General features: G+C 40.4%; 2 protein-coding genes across 2 annotated transcripts; both read left to right on the top strand.

Annotated features, from left to right (window-relative positions):
* The first annotated feature begins 2,785 nt into the window (after positions 1 to 2,785).
* Positions 2,786 to 11,504, top strand: LOC148830996 (acidic mammalian chitinase-like). The gene is made up of 11 exons (XM_088920573.1): positions 2,786 to 2,890; positions 3,369 to 3,398; positions 4,243 to 4,447; positions 4,873 to 4,929; positions 5,264 to 5,429; positions 6,544 to 6,668; positions 7,700 to 7,823; positions 8,012 to 8,194; positions 8,661 to 8,777; positions 9,336 to 9,468; positions 10,930 to 11,504. The coding sequence occupies exons 1-11, from the start codon at positions 2,866 to 2,868 to the stop codon at positions 11,172 to 11,174; spliced, it is 1,410 nt and encodes a 469-aa protein (XP_088776699.1). The 5' UTR covers positions 2,786 to 2,865; the 3' UTR covers positions 11,175 to 11,504.
* Positions 11,505 to 13,129: 1,625 nt separating this feature from the next.
* Positions 13,130 to 21,088, top strand: LOC148830995 (acidic mammalian chitinase-like). The gene is made up of 12 exons (XM_088921143.1): positions 13,130 to 13,151; positions 13,459 to 13,544; positions 13,678 to 13,707; positions 14,810 to 15,014; positions 15,482 to 15,538; positions 15,768 to 15,933; positions 16,106 to 16,230; positions 16,348 to 16,471; positions 16,938 to 17,120; positions 17,765 to 17,881; positions 18,571 to 18,697; positions 19,629 to 21,088. Exons 2-12 carry the CDS (start codon positions 13,520 to 13,522, stop codon positions 19,829 to 19,831), a joined length of 1,362 nt encoding a protein of 453 aa, XP_088777269.1. The 5' UTR covers positions 13,130 to 13,151; positions 13,459 to 13,519; the 3' UTR covers positions 19,832 to 21,088.
* The last annotated feature ends 1,547 nt before the right edge of the window (positions 21,089 to 22,635 follow it).

Genomic DNA, 22,635 nt, shown 5'->3' with positions numbered 1-22,635 from the left:
CACGTCTTCTGCTATGGAAGAATTTAGCACTATCTAGCTGCTAATAAATAACCCTTCTCAGCGGCTGAGAAATGAATCTCTGTAATCCCACACATATCACCAATGTCCCCTATTTATCCTGAGAACAACAGCAAGAACAAAGGATAAATGGTCCATCTTCTGTTTTTTGCACAACTCACTGTATTGTTCTGCATAGGTATTGCTGTTTAATGTTTTAGAATATTCTGCATTAATAATGTCCTGATAGATTAATATACTGTACATAATACTACAGGCAATCATTTTGGTCTTTCCAACTGATAAGATACTGAATAGATCTGATTACGTTTACAGATTTTACCCTGCTCCCCTACTGAAGATTTTCAGGCACCATTTGACTTTGATATCCATGTTATCTGTTCTCTTTGTGTTTACATAACAATCAGTCCAGGAATGGAACAAAAACCATGCAGCTGCCCATGCCGTAATAACAGGCAGGCGTGCAGGTACTTCAACGTGTTGATCTTTGACACTCGCTGTTGGGTTCTTCGATACAATTGAAGGAATTGTTCATTATTGCCTTATAAATAGGATCTAATCTTGAAACTTATATTAATAAATATACTTCTTGTAGTCCTTTAGTGTAGATTTGCTGAGCTAGGTCTTTGCAAAACTGCCAACAGGTCCCTAATTCTTGTAGTATTTGAACAGAAATGAAGGTTGTCTTTGGATCTTTATTGAGAAGGATTTTAAGAATTTCGCAGAGGTTGTTCTGTTGGTTGTATTTGAATTCAGTTTGTATTTGTATTTTGAGAGATCCATCTCTGCAATGATATTCTTAGGTTATCTGTCTCATTTTCAATGCATAGTATTGTAACAAAACATTTAAGAGCATTAAGTTTTCAATGTACATTAACAATAATTATTATTTTGCTTAACTTCTTCTCATCCTTTCTGAATTTGCAAATTAGGGTACTTAATACTTAAATGCACATTCACAGCTGTGGTTTATTTGTAACAATTATATATTTTCATACTTAATTTGTGCCATACAAGTGTACCATAAAACAAATTTAAAATAATCTTGATCCATACCTATCCAGAACTGCTCGGTAAGTTATTTACTCAGCCTTGACACAGAGGCTACTTGTATTCTCTTGCTATAAAGTTACAAACCAAATTGCTTGCCAATTATTTTTTGGTTATTATTTTTTACATATTGATATAAATTATATATAATATGAAATAATTGAATCTCGCTTACTCTGATCTAGTCAAACACCAAGTTTCAAACAATTTGTGCTATAAATTCATTTGTCTTCATTCATTGCTGTTTGTTTAGTAAATGGGTCTACATCCTTCCTTCCTCCTTTTGAAGATCAGGATTAATGTTACTTGATTGTTTTTGTGTTTGTTATTTATGGCATTATGTAATGGAATAGAGATTGTACACAGTATGGAAAATACAGTAGCTCTGACTATAGGAAAATCAAATGTGTCTTCTATAGTACAGTCTTTCCAAAAGTGCTCTAAACTAAGACTTTACACACATTTGATGAATCCATCACACAACCTGGAGGTGAAACTCAAACGTATTTATTTAGCTGAAAAACTAAAGGATGTTTTTAGGTGTTACATAAGGTTTAAAAGGTTAAAAAAATCTGTTTAAGAATGTTTTGGCCAAAGATGTAGAGAAAGAAATGTACATCTATCTGTAATCTAATCTATCTGATGTGACTAGCTGGCCCCAAACCAAACCCTTCCAGGATTATTGACAAACTCTTAACTTTGCTGAGGAGCTTGCTGCAAATATCTCTAAAGGACAGCTATAATGGAGTCATCCTATTCCCATGGCAGAATAAGAGCTTGATATTTTATATTTAAATGTTCTGCACATTAGAGAAGAACATTAACTGGCAACATTCCTGACAACTTTGATTGATTTGTCCCCTTTTGTGTCCATAAACAACACCTACACAACGCTGTTTCAAAAACGCTGCTAAACCTGGTTTATCCTTCCAAAAACAACAAACTCCTCTATGCTATGGTTGTTTCTCTTGGGCTCCTCAAATCAGGTCAAATGAATAAAAGAGCAGCTACTTGGCTTAGTTTTCCTTTTTTATTTTTATTTCCTTAAAGAATGGTGCTGTGTCTTCTGTGCCAATACCACAAGCTGTCTTTACAGCCCTGGATCTCTGGACTTTGAGACTCTTATCTGTTTTGCATATATAAATATGGAAACGTGTGGGCTTTTCATCTCTTTGGGTCCTCAAGCAGATACAGGTAAAATTGGTTTGCTTCTCTATTATTAGTCATAGGATTTGCGAGAATTGTTACTGATCCTCATAACTAGGAATTGAAAGTGTTTGCGGTTAGCAAACTTGCATAACAATGTAATCCATGATGTTTTTATGTACAACACTTATTTCTTTTCAGGTGTGACTGTTCAATATGAATTGTTATGTGTTTTATTTGGGTTTTTTTAATAGAAGTAGGTTATAGTTTAAAGAGTAGTATTATAGTCATCTGAGACATGCAATGTATTCTGAGAGGATTTAAAAAAATGTAACAAATGTACGCTGGAACCAATAACATCTGTTACATCTTAGTCTTTCTCTCAGTATTTTAGAATGAGAATATATGAATCTGAAGCAGCGCCTATTCATTTTGAATCAATTTCATTCCAGTTTTCAACTGCAGAAATGATTCCACTCTCCGAGGAAGTCAGTTGCATGTATTGCACAGTGCACTGCTGTGTTCTCTTAACTAAAGCTCTTATTTAATCCCTTTAATTCTGAACACAGGTGGACCACAGGACTCTCCACTGTTGCTTCTCAAACCATCAAACATTCCAGGCAAGAGAGACAGAATTGCTGGAGAGGTACAATGGCAAGACTGACTGTCTTAGCAGGTAAGGTCTCATCTTTAAACAGCCATAATTACCCTTTTCAACTTCTGAAATGCTTTTTCTGGTGAACTTAGCAACCCATTAGAGGTCTAAGATGCTGACTGTAAGTGACAGCAATGAAGCTATTACATCAGCCAGTATCATGCAAATACTGTACTTCCATTTACTGTAAATTGCACTGAAAATGGATATTCTGCACCACATGCTGGTCAGTGTGTATGAAAGGAGATAGAATATGAATCCCTCCAAAATCCCAGGGGACACATCTTTCCACACTACCCCTTGTATTATTAGGCGGATCGTCATTTAATTAGTCTACCGTAGTCTACTACTACTACAGTCTACCATATTCGAAAGCTTCACATCAGTGCTACAGCCAATGTTTCCAAAGGGTTCAGAAATACATTTTGTTCTACTTTGTGGTTTTTCTAGTCTCTGTCTTGGAATTAAATTCCTCTCTCCTTTTTTAAACCATCTCCAGGTTTGGGTCTGGTGTTGTGTCTTCAGGCATGTAAGTACTTTCACTTCTCATTAAAAAAAATGAAAAAACTAATCAAAGTTTAAAGGTTGTATTCTTGTGACCTCTGACCTTTGCCAGCAAAACATCCTCTTACATAGAGTGTTAACAATATAGTTTGACTGTTTTTCTGAAACAAACCTCTTAAGTATCTGGAACCATAGCTGGTGGGTTGTGGGTTAGACTCCCCGGTTGTGAGTTCACTGTAGTTGTACCTAGGAATTTGCCCCAAATACTCCATTCTGCCCCTGCTGTAGAAATGGGCACCAGTAATGCTGGGTAATTACTGTGCAGGGGACCAATCATGTCCGCTCTAGTCCATTTAACACAACAGAAAGGAAAGGAGTTCCCCACTGCACACCACTAGAGGGCCCTCTAGCCAGTCCCTCTCTAATTAGTTCAGTGTGAGAATGTATATCGTCACCAACTGGGTCTTCATTAGAAACCCTATATAACATTCTCACGCGATCTCCCTGTGTTCGCCTCAGAACCATGGCACCAATCGTCAGACTGCCGGCGTCCATCTCCACTCTCTCATAGAGATCTCAACCATCACATAGAAATTTGTACAATTTCTTCATTGCTTGCAGGAGAACGATACTTAGTGACTACATGTCGGCTCTCTACCTCTGCCAGAGGTATCAATCCTACGCCGGTGAAAAGGCAGCCACAAAACCCACACTGTTACAAACTAAACTTTAAAAAGTGTTTCACAAATTAAACCAGAAGTAGACCCCAGGAGTAGAAAGGCTAGATTAATAACTATGGTCTCCTGTTCTTGTTTGTCAAATGTTCCCTTAACAAAGCTCACTGTTCACTGTTGTGCTCGCCGTTCCAGGTTCTGCCGCCAAGCTGGTGTGCTATTTCACTAACTGGTCCCAGTACAGGCCTGGAACTGGACGGTTTTTGCCTGACAATGTGGACCCTCACTTGTGCACCCACCTGATCTATGCTTTCTCCGTCATCAATTATAACAACGAGCTGGTCACCTATGAGTGGAATGACGAGACTCTGTACCAGTCCTTCAACGGCCTAAAAAACAAGTGAGTATGTGAGCTCTTGTTCGTGTGTGGGCATTGATTTATATGAAAGTGTACCAGATTACTCCTACAAAGTGTCATACTTCTGCTAATTACAAAAATAATCTATAGATGAGTTGTATATTCCAATTCTAAAGAGCACTTCAAGTCAGGGATTTATAGCTCCAGGCCTTGAGATCTGGAATCATGCAAATTTTACTTCACCTGGGTAAATTTACTTGATAAATTGATCCAGTTAAGGTATAAGCTCCTCCAAAGCTGTTGACTATTCAAAAAGACACAGAAGATCTGTTAGGTTCTGGACTCCCTCCAAGACCAGAGTTTTTTTTTTCAGAAAGGCTGAAACGCACTCTGAAAAGATGATTTCTTGCCTGCTTCCCCTCTACAGGAGAGGCCAATGCATGATATTCTTTTGTGCTCTTGTACAGGAACTCTCAGCTGAAGACTCTGCTGGCTGTGGGAGGGTGGAACTTTGGGACAAGCCAGTAAGTACTGTTAATGATGGGACCTGTGGTGGCAGCAATAGTAGAAGCAGCTTGAGGTGAATGTTTTGCACCAACCTCAATGTCAGTCATTCTGCATGTACTGTGCACTGTTAATAAACTGCCCAAGCCCAAAAATGACATCAGATCAGACTATTCCAACCTGCTTAAAGTACATTCTATCTTTAAAAAAACATTTACCAGAAATAGCAGGTTCAAGGGTAATCTAGGAGCTATCAGCAGTGTACAACAAAGGGTCACCTCTAGTACCTACAGGCCCGGTCTGGTGTGAGAAATGCCTGGGAGTTCACCTATGGATTCACCCATCTCACTCCAGGTTCACCATCATGGTTTCTTCAGCTGCAAACCGGCAGAGGTTCATCCAGTCGTCCATCCGTTTCTTGCGGACGCACGGCTTCGACGGGCTGGACCTGGACTGGGAATACCCTGGAGCACGAGGGAGCCCCCCGGAGGACAAGCAGAGGTTCACGGTGCTGGTTAAGGTGGGTCAAGTCACGTAGGTCTTCCTCACAGCCCACTCTTCTCCATCACTCTCAGGTCATCAGATCTTCGTCATTCTGTGAGATATGGAGGGGGGGCTGGTTTTAGCAAGATGCAAGAGGTTACCTACAGCTCCTCTCTGAAGCTGGCTTGCATGTCTTTATTGAAGTTATAACTAATGATGGCAGCAACAGAATGAAATCTGAAGTTTTCAAAAAAACATTTTGTCTACTTATGTAGAAGAAAAAGCTTATATTCTTATTGAGTGGCACTTCACCATGAAACGCAAGGACGCCACGAAACATACAGCCAACGCTACCAAGTAGCTCATAACTTACGACATAAGGAGAAAAACTGGAAAATCATAGTTTGGCCAAGTCAGTCTCTATTGAGCATGTATTTTACATGCAGAAGAAAAACTGAAGTCAGACCACCCCAAGAATAAGCATGAGCTAAAAGCGGCTGAAGCACAGCTTTTTTGACAATTACACCAATTAAATAGATGTGCAACCAATAATACTGACTTTTATCTTCTGAAAGGTCATTGAAGTCAGGTAACATGATAACGTGAAATCACAGGGATGATCACAAAGTATGTTTTTGCTCTTATATTATACAGCCTATGCATCATGTTACTCAAAAATATAATGTGTATTACATTGTACTTATTCAAATTTCATGATCAGAAATACAAGTATTTAAAGCATGGATTTAAAGCAAAAATAACAGGTTTTACTTTTCTGTCCCAATTATTCTTAAAGACACTATCATCACTGCAAAATCTTGAAGGAATTAAGTAACAGAATAGTGCAGGATAGACAGAGAATCAAAGAAGCAGAAAGAAATGAAGAGAAAGAAGAGCAATATGAAAAAAGAATGGCTGTTATATGCATAAACAGTAAATTGGAGATATAATAATTAAGGACAAGTTGGAAAAAAAACAAAATCAGATCAGAGGTAAGAAAAAGGATAACAAGCTCAGTTAGGAAAACCAAGTCTGTACTGCAGAACAAAGTAAAACCTGTTTTAATTTTCTTTAAGGGTTGGTGGGGTGGGGGGAGGGTATGCAGCGGCTCAAGCTGGCAAACATCTGATTTAATTTTTTATCACCTGCAGGAGCTACTGGCAGCATTTGAACAGGAAGCCCTTAGCTCCCGGAAACCCAGACTGCTGCTCACGGCCGCAGTGGCTGCTGGGAAAGCCAACATTGACAACGGCTACGAGATTGCTGAGATTGCCAAGTGAGTGTGAGCCTCAGCTTATTCTATTTGACTTTCTCCTGTGGTTGAGAAAGACATCAAGACAGATTTTCAAATAGGTTTCCCAAAAGCCACATCTCAAAATGTGTTGCGAAACCTATCAAGAGCAGAAATGCTTTGTCATCATTACAGCTGCTGTTTTGACTCACATCAGCAGACAGGAAGAAGGGGGGAAAACTTCTTTCTGTTTCTGGATTGGCCATTTTGGAAAAAATTGACTCACTGAGGACAAAGGACCTTGTGATCAAGAGGTGTCAGCCTGGAGATATTGACAGTGTAGCATCATGCAGGCTTCAGTGTGGAATGCTAAAAGAAGACTTGATCACATTATAGCTGCATGAAATGGTTATTCAATTACAAAAATGATCCAGGCTTGAACCCACAAGTCTGGAATCGTGGAATTCGACCTGCACTTGAGAGTGCAACATTACTAGTGCAGTAGTAACCATCCAGAAGCACTAGCACTAAAATCATTTTAATGGAAATAGTTTGATTAGGAGAACTAAAATCAGAAAACAAGAATATCTAGCCACATGAATCAGTTTCCCTAATTTCCCTACAGGTGCTGATCAGTCAGCATGCACTTGTCAGTGAAGCTAGTCTTCACTTTAAGAGTTAATCATTACCATCAGGATCACACAAAACCCATTCCTGAACATAGCATCTAAATACCAATTTCAGAAAGCATAATATAACAGTGGGAGAAGACATGCCCAACAGCACCATTCTGTCACATTTTCCTGTTTTTGTTAATCAATAAGTTTCAAGTAGGATTCAATTCAATTCTGTATTACACAAGTACATTTTTTTCTGCTGCACTACGGTGATACTAGACCATAACACGGACATTACTGCAGAACAACAGGATTATTATGCAAACTTCTGTGCATGATAATGTTACCCTCCACACTCCTCCTTAAAAACAAATCTACATGGTGCAGGTCTTGACCACATATAGTGGGTGTCCACCTGTATCTCTCATTGCATGACTAAAGACTAAAGCATATCTTCAGGTACCTGGACTTCATCAGTGTGATGACCTATGATTTCCACGGAGCCTGGGATCCCTTCACTGGACACAACAGTCCCCTGTACCACGGCTCCACTGACCAGGGAGACCTCATCTACTTCAACATTGTGAGAAAAATGCACTGCTTTGTACTTCAATGATTTGAAGTGCCCATGTAACGTTTCCCGCTGGTGGGGATTACAGCACTATGGGACAAGTGGCACTGTCTTAAATGTTCTCTTTCCTTCCCTTTTACTTCTCATTTCTCCTCCTCTGTTTGTCTTCTCCCACTCCCTGCCTCTCTCCCTGGCCTCAGGACTTCGCTATGAACTACTGGAGGGATCAAGGAGCTCCTCTGGAGAAGCTCCTCATGGGATTCCCCACCTATGGGCGCACGTTCCGCCTTATCTCGTCCCAGAACAGAGTCGGGGCTCCTGCCAATGGTGCCGCCTCCGAAGGCCCGTACACCCGTGAAGCAGGCTTCTGGTCTTACTACGAGGTGAGTAGGGAAAGAAATCTGAGCAGAACAGCATCTTCACACCATGTTGCAACCCAGTCCAAGCGCAGTGTGGCGTGAGTGCTCAGGGTCTAAAGAGGCAGCTGCTGCTTCCTCAGAGGTGGCCTTCACTTTCGTATATAACATGTTGTATACGCTGCCTAGGTTTCAACTCTTCTGGCGGCAAGCTTAAAATCACTCACTATCTTTGCGAGATTTTCACACCAAGTAGGTTTTGACTAAAAGCTGTGCATCTTCGTGGACGTGCTCCTAAATCTCAGCTCCTCATTTACAAAGTAGATCATCCTACAGTAGATGCTGTTGGAGACAACATCTTAAAGAAACACTACTTTGGTTTGTTGAAAGCTATTTGTTTTAAAAATCAGTTTTCTTAAAATGAGGCTTTCTGAACCTTGGTCCAGTTAGGTTTCTGAATGTCCCAACAGACACTTCTTGTCTTCCTTTTCAGATCTGCTCTTTCCTCCAAAGTACCACTATACAGTGGATAGAAGACCAGAAGGTGCCCTACGCCACCAGAGGAAACGAATGGGTTGGCTTTGATGTCAAGAACAGCTATGAGACTAAGGTACCCTTGAACAGAGCCCACAGAGTTGCCTTTTGCCTCTGCAGGTCTGTGGAGGAAATACAAAATAATTCCAGGTTGTACCAGGGCAGAGACATAGATCCAGGTTGAGGTTTTTCCTGTCTAATTTTGAAATCAAATACTTTAAGTTTCATTTTTTTTTACCCACCCAGTTTAGTCTTCGATTGCTTTTTTAAGAGTATGATCTCCCTTCCCTGTTAGCTCTCAGCAGTTGGGCAGCTTGAATGAGTGCCATGCTGGGACTGTAGTAAGTTAAAGATAAAGCAGAGTGACATTTTGTTTAGCAAGAGCAGGCTGGTGTGCACAAAATGAAATAAGCAGTCTATTTTAGGGATTCCATAACTAAAACCTGAAGGAAAAGCATATAGGATGACATAAGGGAAAGATACTGTAGGAGCTGGTATTGCAAAATACAAGCAGACTTTCCTACCTTGTGCCCTTGCAACCCATTATCTCACGCTGTTTCTGTTTTATGTTTCCATTTGCACATATGCATGTTCTGCCCCCATAAACCTCTCTTCCCATCTCTCCCTCTTTCAGGTTCGATGGCTGCAGGACAACAAGTTTGGAGGGGCCTTCGTGTGGGCCCTGGACCTGGATGACTTCACTGGGGAGTTCTGCAAAGAAGGGACATACCCCCTCATCTCCCACCTCCGCACGCTGCTCTCTTCTGGTAAACCTTCTAAATCCCAGCTCCGCATTTACAAAACAGAATATCCTTCAGTAGAAGGGTTTGGACAAAACAATGCCCTTGATCTCCCTCTGCTATCCCAGGGGAGGAAATAAAATGGGTTTTGTACTCTTGACTCTTCCCCAGCGCTGTTTACCATTGTGCACCTTACATTTTTAAGTCTATTCCCAAAACACCTCCCTAGACTGCATTTTTGAGCTGTGGTTTTGCAATATAGCCAGTCAAGCTCTGGCAATCTTTTGAAAAGAGGTTCCAGGGAAAGTGTCTCTACAGCCAGTTATTAAGACTGCCTCTTGTCAGACTGTCGTAGTGCTATTACGCTCACTGCATTTGAATTAATAATATTCCACAGGATCTTAAGGGTTTAAATGTTGAAGCTCTTATCTATAGGCTGTGCTGTTACAGTCTGCTATATTTGTCTTAAGCAGTCTCCGATGGCTTCTTCTTTTGTTCTTTTGTTTGTTCCCAGGAAAGAAATGAAAAGAATTGAGAAATAATTTCACTTTATACACTATTAACTTTCTGGAATCTTGTTGACTGTTCTGTTAAACAACAGGATTGGTTTTAAGTAACTAGTTGGATTAAAAAAGAAGGTGGGTTGAATATTATGGACATCATTAAAGAGATGTACTGTACATTTATTAATTCTCTATTGCAAAAGCATTATAAAATACTTTGATGTCCAATCTACCACCTGTTGTTCGTCCATTATCTGAGAAGCGTTAGTTCTTTACCTTTAGACTCTAATTTCAAGTAAAGCTTTGCCCAGGTCCACACCAGTGATCCCCAGTAACAGTTCTGATATCATCAATATCTTTAATATCTTATCTTCAATAACTTTATAACCTTCCCACGTCTTTTTAAGGATTAGAAATAGCGCAAGGCCTTCACGCATATCTCATGCAACTTCAGTGTTCTCAGTAGGGAAGTTAAGCTTCAGTCCTCAATAGCCTTTGGCCTGAATATTTTATTAGTATCTTAAAACCCCCCAGCTGCTTAAGACTTAGTAGATATATTGAAATGGTAAAAGATTAACTGACATGAATCATTAAAAGCTCTGACTCAGGGCAGCCTTGGGAGTGTGACCAAACTGGCACATTGACCTTCTTCAAGTCATACATCCTGTCCAGTCTCCCTTCTGCTGTATTTTTGTGCTTGTTATTGATGTCTGTGACTTTGTGCTTTGTGAAAAATAGGGGATATTCATGTACTGCTCAGTTTGAAAAAATCATCCATGTTTGGCTAGTTTTTATGTAAAAAAATAGACCAAAAAAAAGCAATGCTTCATGATATCAAGATTTTTTTCCCCTGGGCTCTGGTTCATGACACTTTGGCACCATCATTCTTTGAAGATTAGGAGTGCAAAAATGGACGTAAATTGCTGTGTGGAATAATCTTAGAGCAGTAGTCAACTGGTGTTTTATTTTTCTTCACCATTGCCAGATTTGCCAACATTGCCACCACTTCCCCCTGTACCTACCCCTGGAGCCAACTCCACCATCACCACTACTACCCCTTCCGGTAGCAACATCGACCTTCGGTTCTGTGTGGGCAAAGTCGATGGACTATATGCCAATGTACACGACCCCAACTCCTTCTACCAGTGCAACCGAGGAGTCACCTATATCCAGAGGTGCCAAGTGGGCCTGGTGTTCAAAGATAAATGCAAGTGCTGTGACTGGCCTTAACCTGACAGAGGTATCTGACCTGCCTGTTTGGAACTGGTATTTCATCAGGCTAGAGCCAGCAGAAATTCAGTGAATGAAATAACCTGCGAAAGAGAGTATAATCAATTATTTCAAGATCTTTTCACAGCTTTATTAAACAACAAAGAAGATTCTTCAAAATATATCAACATCTTCTATTTGTAATTTTTTGGGAGACATCACCAAATTTGGTCATCTTATTTTAATGGTGGCACATTGAAGAAGACAATCAGTCTGTTTTACTGTGCTGCTCCTTATGTCCTGCTGCACAAATTTATGCTGTTCCCTCAATAAAAGAATTCATATTTTCTATTTTTGTGCCTGTTTGTGTTTGATTTTATGGACTATGCATCATAAAACATGGTTGAGTTGCAAAGTTTGAATTTGGTTTTCTTACTAACTTAAAAAGGAAATAGAACAAAACTGATACATAAACCTAGGACCTGAGTTACATCCAAACTACCACCTACCTTCAGTCATAAGTTAATTTCTTTATTGCATTTTCCAGTTTGTCTTTGCTACTACCCTGCAGAATTCCGGTATTCAGGCACCAGCTTCATTGCAATTTATGGGCAGGTGCAACTTCTGATCTGGTCCAATATCATTTTAAGATTCTTCAGCATATATGATAGAACCACACAGATTTTGGTAACTCAAATCCTCTGATGTAATTACAAATAGAGGGCCAAATAAAATCTTGTGTTTTCATCAGGCAACATGATATCTGTATCCGTCTGATCTTTAATCTTTGCAACAAAGTGATAATAGACTAATTAGGTAGCACAAAAGTAACACGATAATAACTACTAAGAGTGACTGACCCTCTAGTAGAGGTAAGGTTCTTGTAGTCATATACTAAATGAGTTTTACAGACGGAGTGATCCTTTGGCTGTTCAATTCAATAGTGATGTACAGTACCTCACATTGTAGAATTATCTTTCATGTTGTTCACATCTTTCTCCTTGCCAAAGCAGACATATACTAATGGTAAACTGCTCCTGAAGGTAAAATTGTCCTAGTTTAATCCATGCCTCTCTGTCTGTTGGTCCCAAGTACCAGCATTATAAAATATATTCTGGTACACAATGAAAACTTAACAATAGTTTTTTAATACATGAATAATTCTTTGGGTACACAGATACTTTTGGTCACCTTTAAACAGTGAGCAGACAGGTTTCTTAATGAGTAGGATTGTTTCTCAGGACTACAAAATATTGTGTTAAAACCAAGTAATTTCATGAAAATCTGAAATCCCCACTGAGTTGACTCAAAATTGAATTAGAATTGATTAGGAAACAGTACCAATATACACGATTCTTAATAATGCAACAGAAGCAGAAGATCGTGCCCTGCTTGATTAATGAAGATGACCTGGATGTTGTCGGCATGATTGAAGTAGGGCTGTCTGAGAGAAGGCAAGATGTTCTGATTCCACAATCAGCAGACCAGTCCAGGGAGACCAGGAACAGGATCTGTGATGAGACAGGCCACTTCCTGGGAAGCAGAAGGTTGCCATACTTTCTCAACACCCTTATATCTGTCTGGTACACCTGTTTTAATCTTTTTAGACTGCAGTTGTCAAGGAACCAGAAATAACCTGCGCATCAGTAGCATCAATATCTGATTGAATCCTTCAGGCCTAAGCATAGTTTTTCCCCCTTGGTTCTGTAATGGGGGAATAACCTTGAATGGAAATGGAAAATGATAAAAAGTTTTTTTTTCACAGATTCTTTTTGACAGACATAGTGCGAAGGCCAGGCTGGGACAATTGGGCTATGTTTCTGCTCAAGGTGCCATTATCAGGTGCTTTGATCGGTTATCTGCAACAATAATTTCCTCATAACTTCTTGAAACAATAAGCCATTATGCCACTGTACTTTGATACTCATTAGTTTAATATAAATAACTTTGAAACACTTATCTACTGCAGTTGCGCTTCCTGCTCTCTTGAGAATAAAGGTAAATGTGGTTTTGTTATTAATATTATCAGTATTGTTATATATTGTATTTTTTTTTATTGGATGGATAAATGGATAGATCCATGGCGGTTTTGAACTTTCCAGTGAATCACATCTAGAAATAAACACCTGCCTCATGAAATGTGACTGTGTAGCATATATCAAGGTTAGTGTGCATATATGTGTTGAGTCCTGAGCATGGGTTTTGCAATGACAAGCCTGGATTATCTGATGGTGGACAACAAAGAAAGCAAGGAGCTGGTGACTTGATCCACCTTGTCATGCTAACAAGTAAGCTGGTGTTATAGATCATCGAGGAATCAGCAACCATCGTGCCGCCTCTGAACCTGACGACAGTGAACGAGAGCAATGTCAAGACTCACTATCTCAGCAGGTAAAGTCATCTTTATCAACACTGGATTTTGTTTTTTTAATCTATTTTATGTATAATACACAAATATATATACATAGTTGAAATATGATATTTTGTTCAGTCATCCTAATAGTATCTGTCTCTTCTCCTGCAGGGCTAGCACTGCTGCTGTGTATTCAGATAGGTAAGCATTGACACTTTTCACTTCATTTATTTCAAATGTCTTGCTTTTGGATTTAAATCATAATGGGACCTATTTTTGCAAACCCAAGCACTTTGAGTCTAATTTTCAATATCATATTTCTGACCTGGAAAGAAAAATGAAACTATTCTTGATTTGTTCAATGAAAAACAAAACTATTGAGGTGCTGTCCAATGAGAATCACCCAGAAACATTAAGTGGGACTCTCTACACCATAACAATTTTTTTTAAGGTGTCAATGTTCCAGCACATGTCAAATGTCCTAATGAAAGCTTTTTTGTGCCAAAATGTTGACAGTTTATAATAAATTACCTTCAAATAGAGTGCAACCTCCTCAAATGAAAATCACTTAAAATGCTGTATTGCTCTTTTCTGTTTAAGAACTTCTTGGTATGATTTAAAAAAAGTTAACTCTGAAAACTGACCTCAGAGAACTTGGTGTCTCGACAGAAACTTGTAATTGTGCTTTTCTGGATAATGACCAAGATTTTCCTCATGCATTATTTATTCAGTTGGAATTTGCCATTGCTTGCTTTTCTGAAAGTTTTGCCTTCTGTAAAGCTGTTTAGAATGCTATTTCAGCACCTTTGAGCAGTTTGCTTCCTGTAACACTATTCCTAAAAGTGCAGCATAGTGGTTAATGTCTTAGAGCCCTAAATTCCAAGCTGGCTTCCCTTCCATGCTGCAGACACTAATGCTGTATCCCTGAATGGAGATCCCTATCTAGAGTGCTCCAGTTCACCCAACTGTATGAGTGTTTACCAGCATTGCTTGGATGGGGGTAGTACAGCAATTGGACGAACATCAATGTGGGGGCAGTCATGCACTAAGTCAGCTTAGAAACTGGGATAATTGCAGGTATGGTAAGTATGAGCCTGGGTGTGGACCTTACTCAGTTAACTACATCTGCTCCTAACTCTGAAGAATACTGTAACTTTAACTTTACCCCAAAAAACAAAAGCAGAGGTCAAATTAGTTTCACATAGTTTTGAATGCCTCCACCCCCACAGACAAATGTTTTTAAGATAATAGATCAGCATCCCACTTTTAAGAGAACCTTGCAAAGACCTGTGTGCTTTTCCAGGTTCCGCCACCAAACTGGTGTGCTACTTCACTAACTGGTCCCAGTACAGGCCTGGCGTTGGCAAGTTCCTCCCAGAAAATGTGAACCCCCACCTTTGCACTCACCTGATCTATGCCTTCGCCAGCATCAACGAAGCTAATGAGCTGGTCACCTATGAGTGGAACGATGAGACTCTGTACCAGTCCTTCAATGGCCTGAAAAAGAGGTTAGTGTGTGTATATGTGTGTCTGCTTTCAGCCTTACAGAAAGCAACACTCTGTCTTTGGCTAATTAAAACTGTGACTCAAACATCAGAAATTGAATGAGCTTTAATAGGATAGAGAGAGTAAAATACAGAGCTATTATAAAAATATATATTTTATATACTGCCTTTTGTGTAAATAAAACATCCTAAGGTGCTTCACAAAAATAAAACAGCAAAAACAATAAACATAAAAATACAATAAATAAGCCAACACACAATTAAAACAAACTAAAAGGGAAAGCTGGGGTGTAAGAGATTTAAAAGAAGTCCTGTGTGATCCTTCAGAGTCTCCATAGCCATACAGAACCCAAGCCAGCAACTCCATACTGTTGGATGTCTCCCTTCACAAATAGGTCACAATTCCTCCTTCCTGACTCCAGCTCTGCAGAAGGATCCCCACTTGTGAGTTTCTCTCTGTCTTTTCTCAGAAACCCTCAGCTGAAGACCCTGCTGGCTGTCGGGGGTTGGGTTAATGGAACCAGCCCGTGAGTACTGCTGGCACACACTGGGATACCAGTTTAACACAATTTTACACTTACATTTAAAATGCAACATTTTACAGAAGCAAAGCCATAAGTCAAAGTATACAAGAAAAGTGCAGTGTGGGTAATGACATTGATCATTTTTCATTTGCAGCAATTAGTCCTCTATGTTATGATATTCAGCAAGTCTTGCAGTTCAGCACTGATCATTTTCTTTGCCCGTCTGTGTCAGGTTCATCAACATGGTGACCACGCAGGCAGGGCTCAATACGTTCATCCAGTCGTCCATCCGTTTCCTGCGAAAGCACGGCTTTGATGGGCTAGACCTGGACTGGGAGTACCCCGGGTATCAGGACAGCCCCCCTGAGGACAAGCAGAGATTTACAGCCCTGGTGAAGGTGAGCTGGGCCTCAGCAGCCTTCTCTGCTCTGAGAAATGCAGGTCACTCCTCTCCCCCACCTTCTCTCCATCATCTTCATGGGATCCATCTGTTCCTTGCTTGCATGTAAAATAAGCTCACAAATCCCTCATTTCTCCTGCTGTTGTCTTTACATGTGTCTTGGGCTGCAGGAATGTATGGCAGCATTTGAGAGGGAAGCCACAAGCAGCAAGCGTCCCAGACTGCTGCTTTCAGCTGCAGTGGCTTCTGGGAGGTCAAAGGTCGACAACGGTTATGAGATCCCGGAGATCTCCAAGTGAGTGTCGAGACTCTGATGTTATCCCTGATGTTTCCCGTTCTACCTGAGATTGGGCACAGCTGTGACTTCAAATAAGATTTAGTCAAGTGAGCAAGGCTCTGTCTATCTCTCCAGGTATCTGGACTTCATCAGCGTAATGACCTACGACTTCCACGGAGCCTGGGAAAACATTACTGGACACAACAGCCCTCTGTACCGTGGCCCCATGGACAAAGGGGAACTCCTCTATTTCAACATTGTAAGAGCACTGCAGAAAAAACTCTAGAAAACAGTTCACATTACACAAAATCCAGGAATCCTTCTGTTATCCTCTGTTAGAAAACCACGACTAATTGCTCATTTTAACTGTTTTAAAGCCAAGTATACCAGCACCATTAACCATTGATATTCACTTCTGGTCCTAGTGGACAGCAGTGTATTTTGTTTTCATTCCACCCTGGAAGGTTAATCACTTCATTTGAATCAATTGTTCAATTTTTTCGTCTTTATTACCATTGTTTCCAAGCCTTTACTCATTGAGGATTGTCAGTTACTATATAACCTGGTGGACCTAGGCCCTCTGGGACCAGTAGTGAATATCACTGCCTTAAACCTTTGAATTTTCCAATTCTTTTACAATAACACCGTAAAGTAAAAATAAATCATTATTGCTTCTCTCAAGTTCTGTAGTCCTTATCTCACTCTCTTTCTCTCCGTGTCTTCAGGACTCCTCTGTGAAGTACTGGCGCGATCAGGGGGCACCTGTGGAGAAGCTGCTGGTGGGCTTCCCCACTTATGGACGCTCCTTCCAGCTGGCGTCCAGTGCCCACAGAGTGGGGTCTCCTGCTGACGGAGCTGGGGCAGCTGGGCCGTACACCCGGGAAGCAGGCTTCTGGTCTTACTACGAGGTGAGCGGGGAACCTACAGTACACTGACTAACAGAAATGCTTTAGCAGGAACACAAAGCTCTCAGCTAAAATAGATAGAGCAGTCTTGACATTGAAACACATGACACAACACCAAATATAAAAAACAGAGCAGCCAAAAAACAGAGCAACCCCATATAGCTTATCTTTGCAGGACAGCATGTGCTGAAGTGTTTTAGACAACTAAGGAAATGTGGGAGTCTAGAACAAGCTACCTACCCAGCTTTGTTATCATGGGATCCAAGAATTAGTTAGCAGCTAGTAGGTAAATGGGTTAGATGTGCTCAGCATCCTCTTCTGATTTGTAACTTTTCTTATATTCTTGTCTGAATAATTCCATTATACCACTGGGTGGCCATTATACTATCACAGGGCCCTGGACAACCTCTACTGGTGTCCAGGCTTATTGAGCAGCTCATGGTTTATCAGGACTTTTGCTGTCCTTATTCATTTCAGGATACTCCTCAAACCTGTTGAGTCTAGCTACTTTGCAGTTGGATAAATCAAATAGTTAGATGACCACTTTCTATCATAGAAATGCAGATTTGAGATAGAAGTTAAACAATCTAAGACCTATTGTTTTTTTTTAATGCCTGTGCCTAACAACACAAGGTCTTGTTTTTCAGATCTGTTCTTTCATCCAGAGTGCCACCGTCCACTGGATCCCAGAGCAGATGGTTCCTTACGCCACCAGAGGAAACTCATGGGTGGGCTTCGACAACACGGACAGCTACGACTACAAGGTATCCCTGCAGCAGAGATTAACTCTACTGTCACAACTAATCAAACAAAACACTGGATGAGAAAACCTCTAGACGATGTTTGGTTGCAGGACTGGTGCTGCTCAGTCCAATAGGAACCGTAGATTCATATTTTTGGTGTCTGTGCTAGGCTTAGTAGCCAGTGGTGCTAGATTAAGGCTGAATGCCACTCAGTCAGAATCCCCCCAAAAATCTTTTCAAGCTTAGAATAAGTTGATAAAGTCACTCTAACAAGAATGTTTCTAAACATATCAGTGCTTCATTTAAATATGGTTGAGAGTCTAATTGGTTTTAAATTTTTGCCGGTGATTTCAGATTTGATATTTCTTGTATTAGTTGTCTAAATGAGGTCTTATGTATCCAGCAAGACACCCACACAGAGGCTCAATTCACAATGCTGTACTACTATTTTTTCATCTTTGTAGTCATTGTTTTCAGAAGACATTACTACAGATGCATACATATTCATATTCATTCCTAATACGAACCCTAACCCCAACCCTGAGCCTATTCACAGCCCTAAAACAAAGCTACAAGCCCTGCTGTTGCAGCTATTATTCACCAGTCTGTGTCTGTCTACCTGCTATCTTTTGGCATGGTAGTCCTCACGGCCTCTCTGACCATCCTCAACACCTCACTGTCTTCCTGTCATGCCTCCCTTTCTGCCTCAGATCCAGTGGCTGAAGGACCATAATCTGGGCGGGGCCTTTGTTTGGACACTGGATCTGGACGACTTTGTGGGACAGTTCTGTGAACAGGGCCGTTACCCCCTCATCAGCCACTTGCGTGACCGGCTAGGTAAACCAGGGCACTGGTCACCCCCCCAGGGTTGATTCTGGGAGTGGATTTTATTCTCTGTGATTCATCGCCATTGATACGTTGCTTGTTTCCTTCCTGTTTCCACTGTCCCAGCTGGCTCCATGGGTCTGCCATCTGTTGTGTAAGGTTTTGAAATAGTTTTAGCCCCAGTCCTATTCCATTCTTCCAGATTTATTTGAGGTTATATGTGTGCATAATGCTGTGTTGAGATTAAACAGCATGGTCCAGCGGTTCCAGCAGTTTTCAGCAGGACTGGGATAGATTAGTCCATTATTAAATAAATAAGACACTAAATAAATAGCAAGTTATAAATACATCCACTTTAGACTAATCATATTGGACTTTTTGCATGGCAACAGCAATGAAACATTATTAATCATTTATCATAATAGCACTAATAAAAGCTAGAAACAAGGAATTGAAACCTCCTTTTGGCATTTATCCCTTAGACTTTGCTATGTTTGCAATGGTGAGAGATCCGGTCCAGCTAATTAGAAGTGTAATGTTTAATTAACCTTATCTCTTATATTGAATAAGAAAACCTTCTGTGGTAGAGCAGAAGAATAAAGTGATACTGTGTTTAAAAAAACAAACAAAAGACCAATAAAACAAAGGCCATCTCTTGTGTTTCCCCTGTGAACTGTCTGCAACTGATTTAAGCAAAGAGCCTCCAACACTGGTGTCAGGAGGAGTCCCAGTCCAGCAATCAGTTTCTGAAGAATTGCAATAACTTCTATGCCATGCATTGAGCAGTGATTTAGCTATCATTTGGAATTAAAATCCAGGATCCCTTATTTATACAAGTTGCCTGGTCGGCTGTTCCTAAGAGTTCACGATCTTCCTGAAACAGGTGAGTTGAGACTGTCTAAGACCAAACTTGGGGAATGACCATGTGATTTTGCTCTTGCAGGTCTTCCTCCTCCCCCCACCACCACGGCCCCTCCCCCCACCACTCCGGGAGATGACTTCTGTGCCAACAGACTGGACGGGCTGTACCCCAACCCCGCCGACCCCACCACCTTCTACCACTGCTACCGCGGGGAGACATTCCTGCAGAAGTGCCAGCCGGGCCTGGTTTACGTGGATGCCTGCAAGTGCTGCAACTGGCCGTAGAGCGCTTGGGCCAGACCGGGCAGCACTCACTCCTGTCGAGCACACTCTGACAACAGACATCCCCCCGAGCCGCAGAGATCAGCCTGCTCTCTCTGAAGTGGAACGACAAGGCATCCCAAAATACAAAGACTAAACTTCTTTCATGCATCTGTTTTTGCTATTGTTCTTTATCATTGTAGTGTTCTTTAGAGTTGCTTCATCTGAAATAGAAACAGAAAATAAAAACTGAATTAAGAGGAATTTAGACCAAGATGCCCTTGAATTCACATGCAGTAGGATTACGGATGTATAACTGAAAGATACTGTGGTACAATATTGCTGAGCTTTGCAGATTGTGTTTTGCTTTGTCTTGTCACACAATCAGTCGATTAGTTCATACATTTGCCATACAAGGCCAGTATGAGGACTTCAAAAATATCATAAGTTAATTTTATCAATTTAATCCATTATCATCTAATTTAGTCAACGCAAGTCCTCAAAAACTAAATTCAAAGTTATTGTGTAAAGTGAACAGTGATTAATTGTATGAAGTTAATTTAATGATCTAGAAAGACTGTTAAGGATTAATTGCACTCTTTTTTAATATATCGGGATAAAACTATGGTTGATTCTAGTTAACCACTGCCTAGCTTGCAAAGACGTTTTAAGGTTAAATATCCTTTACACACAAACCTAATAAATTTGTTCTACTCAGTACTTTTAATGAAAGGGGCGTAATAACAAATTCAAATGACACAATCCTGTCACTGCAGAAGTCGGGCACAGCACATCCCCCAAATCATTTCTTTAAATGGAATTTCCCTGCAGCGATCCCACTTCCTTTCGAAAAAGAAGGAAGAAGTAGATGCCTATCAAAAAGTAATCTGTGCAGTTCGACAGATAACTTACCATTGAGCTGTTTGCCAAAAAGAAATGGAACTTTAGAAAACTTACAGTCATCCCAGAAAGTGGCTCTTTGACTTGCCTCAATAGTTGGACTTGGTCTGCATTGGGGAACAGATGTTTTAAGTTACGTCCAAGATTTTCTTTTATTAGGAAAAAAACAGACCCAAACGTTTATTGTGTGAGGTGATAGACTGACAATTACATAACCCTCTTATCAATTACCTTTGGAATGTTGCATTACTGGGGTTAATTTGTGTCCAATCACCATGGTGGTGAGAGCAAATCAGTAAACATTCCTCTAATTCTACAGTTCTGTCGCATAGACCTTTGAGGACAATGGAAAATGTTTATAGATAAAAATATGTAATTCAAGTCAATCTGTAATTAAACTAAAAGATTGTTGTTTTTCTCATCTGTATTATCCAATCCTTCATTTTCACAAAAATAGCAAAAACACCAAACATATCTTTGTTGCACCCACAAGTGCAGTTATTAAGGTACTAGTTTCTGAGTCATAAATTAAAACCACAGTTGGCCAGAAGTTTAGACTGCACCATTTCTTGAATAACCAGTAAAACTGGAACTAATCATAATTTATTCATTTTCATCATAATGGTTCGTTTCAGGAACAATATGCACACTTGTCATTGATCATAATTGTTGTGTCATATAAATGACAGAGTCCTGCTGTCTGTGAAAGAAGAGTAAATTATTTCGTATGCGTACGGGAGAGCAGCCTGCACTGGCCAGTCTCTCCGAACGGTTATAAAGTTAGTCCTTTTATACAGTGTAACAAACAAAGTCTGGCGTAGACCAGTGGTTCTCAAAGTTCTATGGTCCGCGGACCACTTACACCAAGTCACCGATGCGGTGGACCACCTATGTCCACTTTTCACCCTATAAAAATCATCACCTATTAATGTACTAAAAATAACTGATATTGAATTAAATTTGATGAAAAGTACTAATATTTTTTAAAACAAAGCTGCATATTTTGCAAATATTTTTATTTCTTAAAAAGTTAATGTGAAGAATGGAACTACTTTTGTTGAGCAATCAGAGAAGTGATATCTGGATCCAAGCTGGACAACTTTAGTCTCATGTCCGAAAGCAGACGAAGACATCACATCAAGCACCCCTTCTGCTTCCTTGCACATCACATTTATCAATCTGTTGGAATTAGAATTACAGCACCGCTGGTATGGTTCACACATTACCTCACTCGCATTTTCACTTCTATTCTGCATCTTACTCGCACTTGCGCTGTCGCTATCGTCGCTATCGCTATCGTCGCTATATTTGCGTTTCAGAGACCCAGATTTGAGCCAGTGCTCCATAATAACCCTTCGGCTTTGACTGCTTCTTTCAATTACACTTTGAACTTTCAAACTGAAAGAAGGCTATTCAAAAGTGAGAACACAATGGCACTAAATGGAGTTTATAAAGAAAGTTCGGGAGGGATGTCAACAACCAAGCTCAATCGTACTCAGCTGTCAGTAATTAGCAATCACTCCCTTCATCCTTCCTCCACCAAACGCTATAAATACCAACGTGATTTCCTACTTTCCCTCACGTGCGACTTTTGTATCCCACCTCCACCCCAACTCCAGACCTTGGTTACCCTGTTTCAATAAATGTTGATCAAATGAATGTTCGAATACTGTCCGGTGTAATTTCTAATGGAGCGGGTTCGGACCGGCTTCGAGTTAGTACTTTTATCATTTTAAATCGGGTCGGGCGGGCGCGGGTAAAAAAAAGCCGACCTGTGCATCACTAATGACAATAGCTGCACGGCGGCAAGTACGTCGCCGCAAAACTTACTTGTCTTGTTTTCAATGTGTGACCTCATTTCATTCGTGGGGCATAAAACTAAAACACTGAAGCGATAGGCGCTGATGGGGAGAACGAAGAAGCGAGGT

This window comes from Atractosteus spatula, chromosome 7 (genome assembly GCF_055471065.1).
Source record: "Atractosteus spatula isolate fAtrSpa1 chromosome 7, fAtrSpa1.hap1, whole genome shotgun sequence".
NCBI lineage: Eukaryota > Metazoa > Chordata > Actinopteri > Semionotiformes > Lepisosteidae > Atractosteus > Atractosteus spatula.
This window is presented reverse-complemented; position numbering and strand designations above follow the sequence as displayed.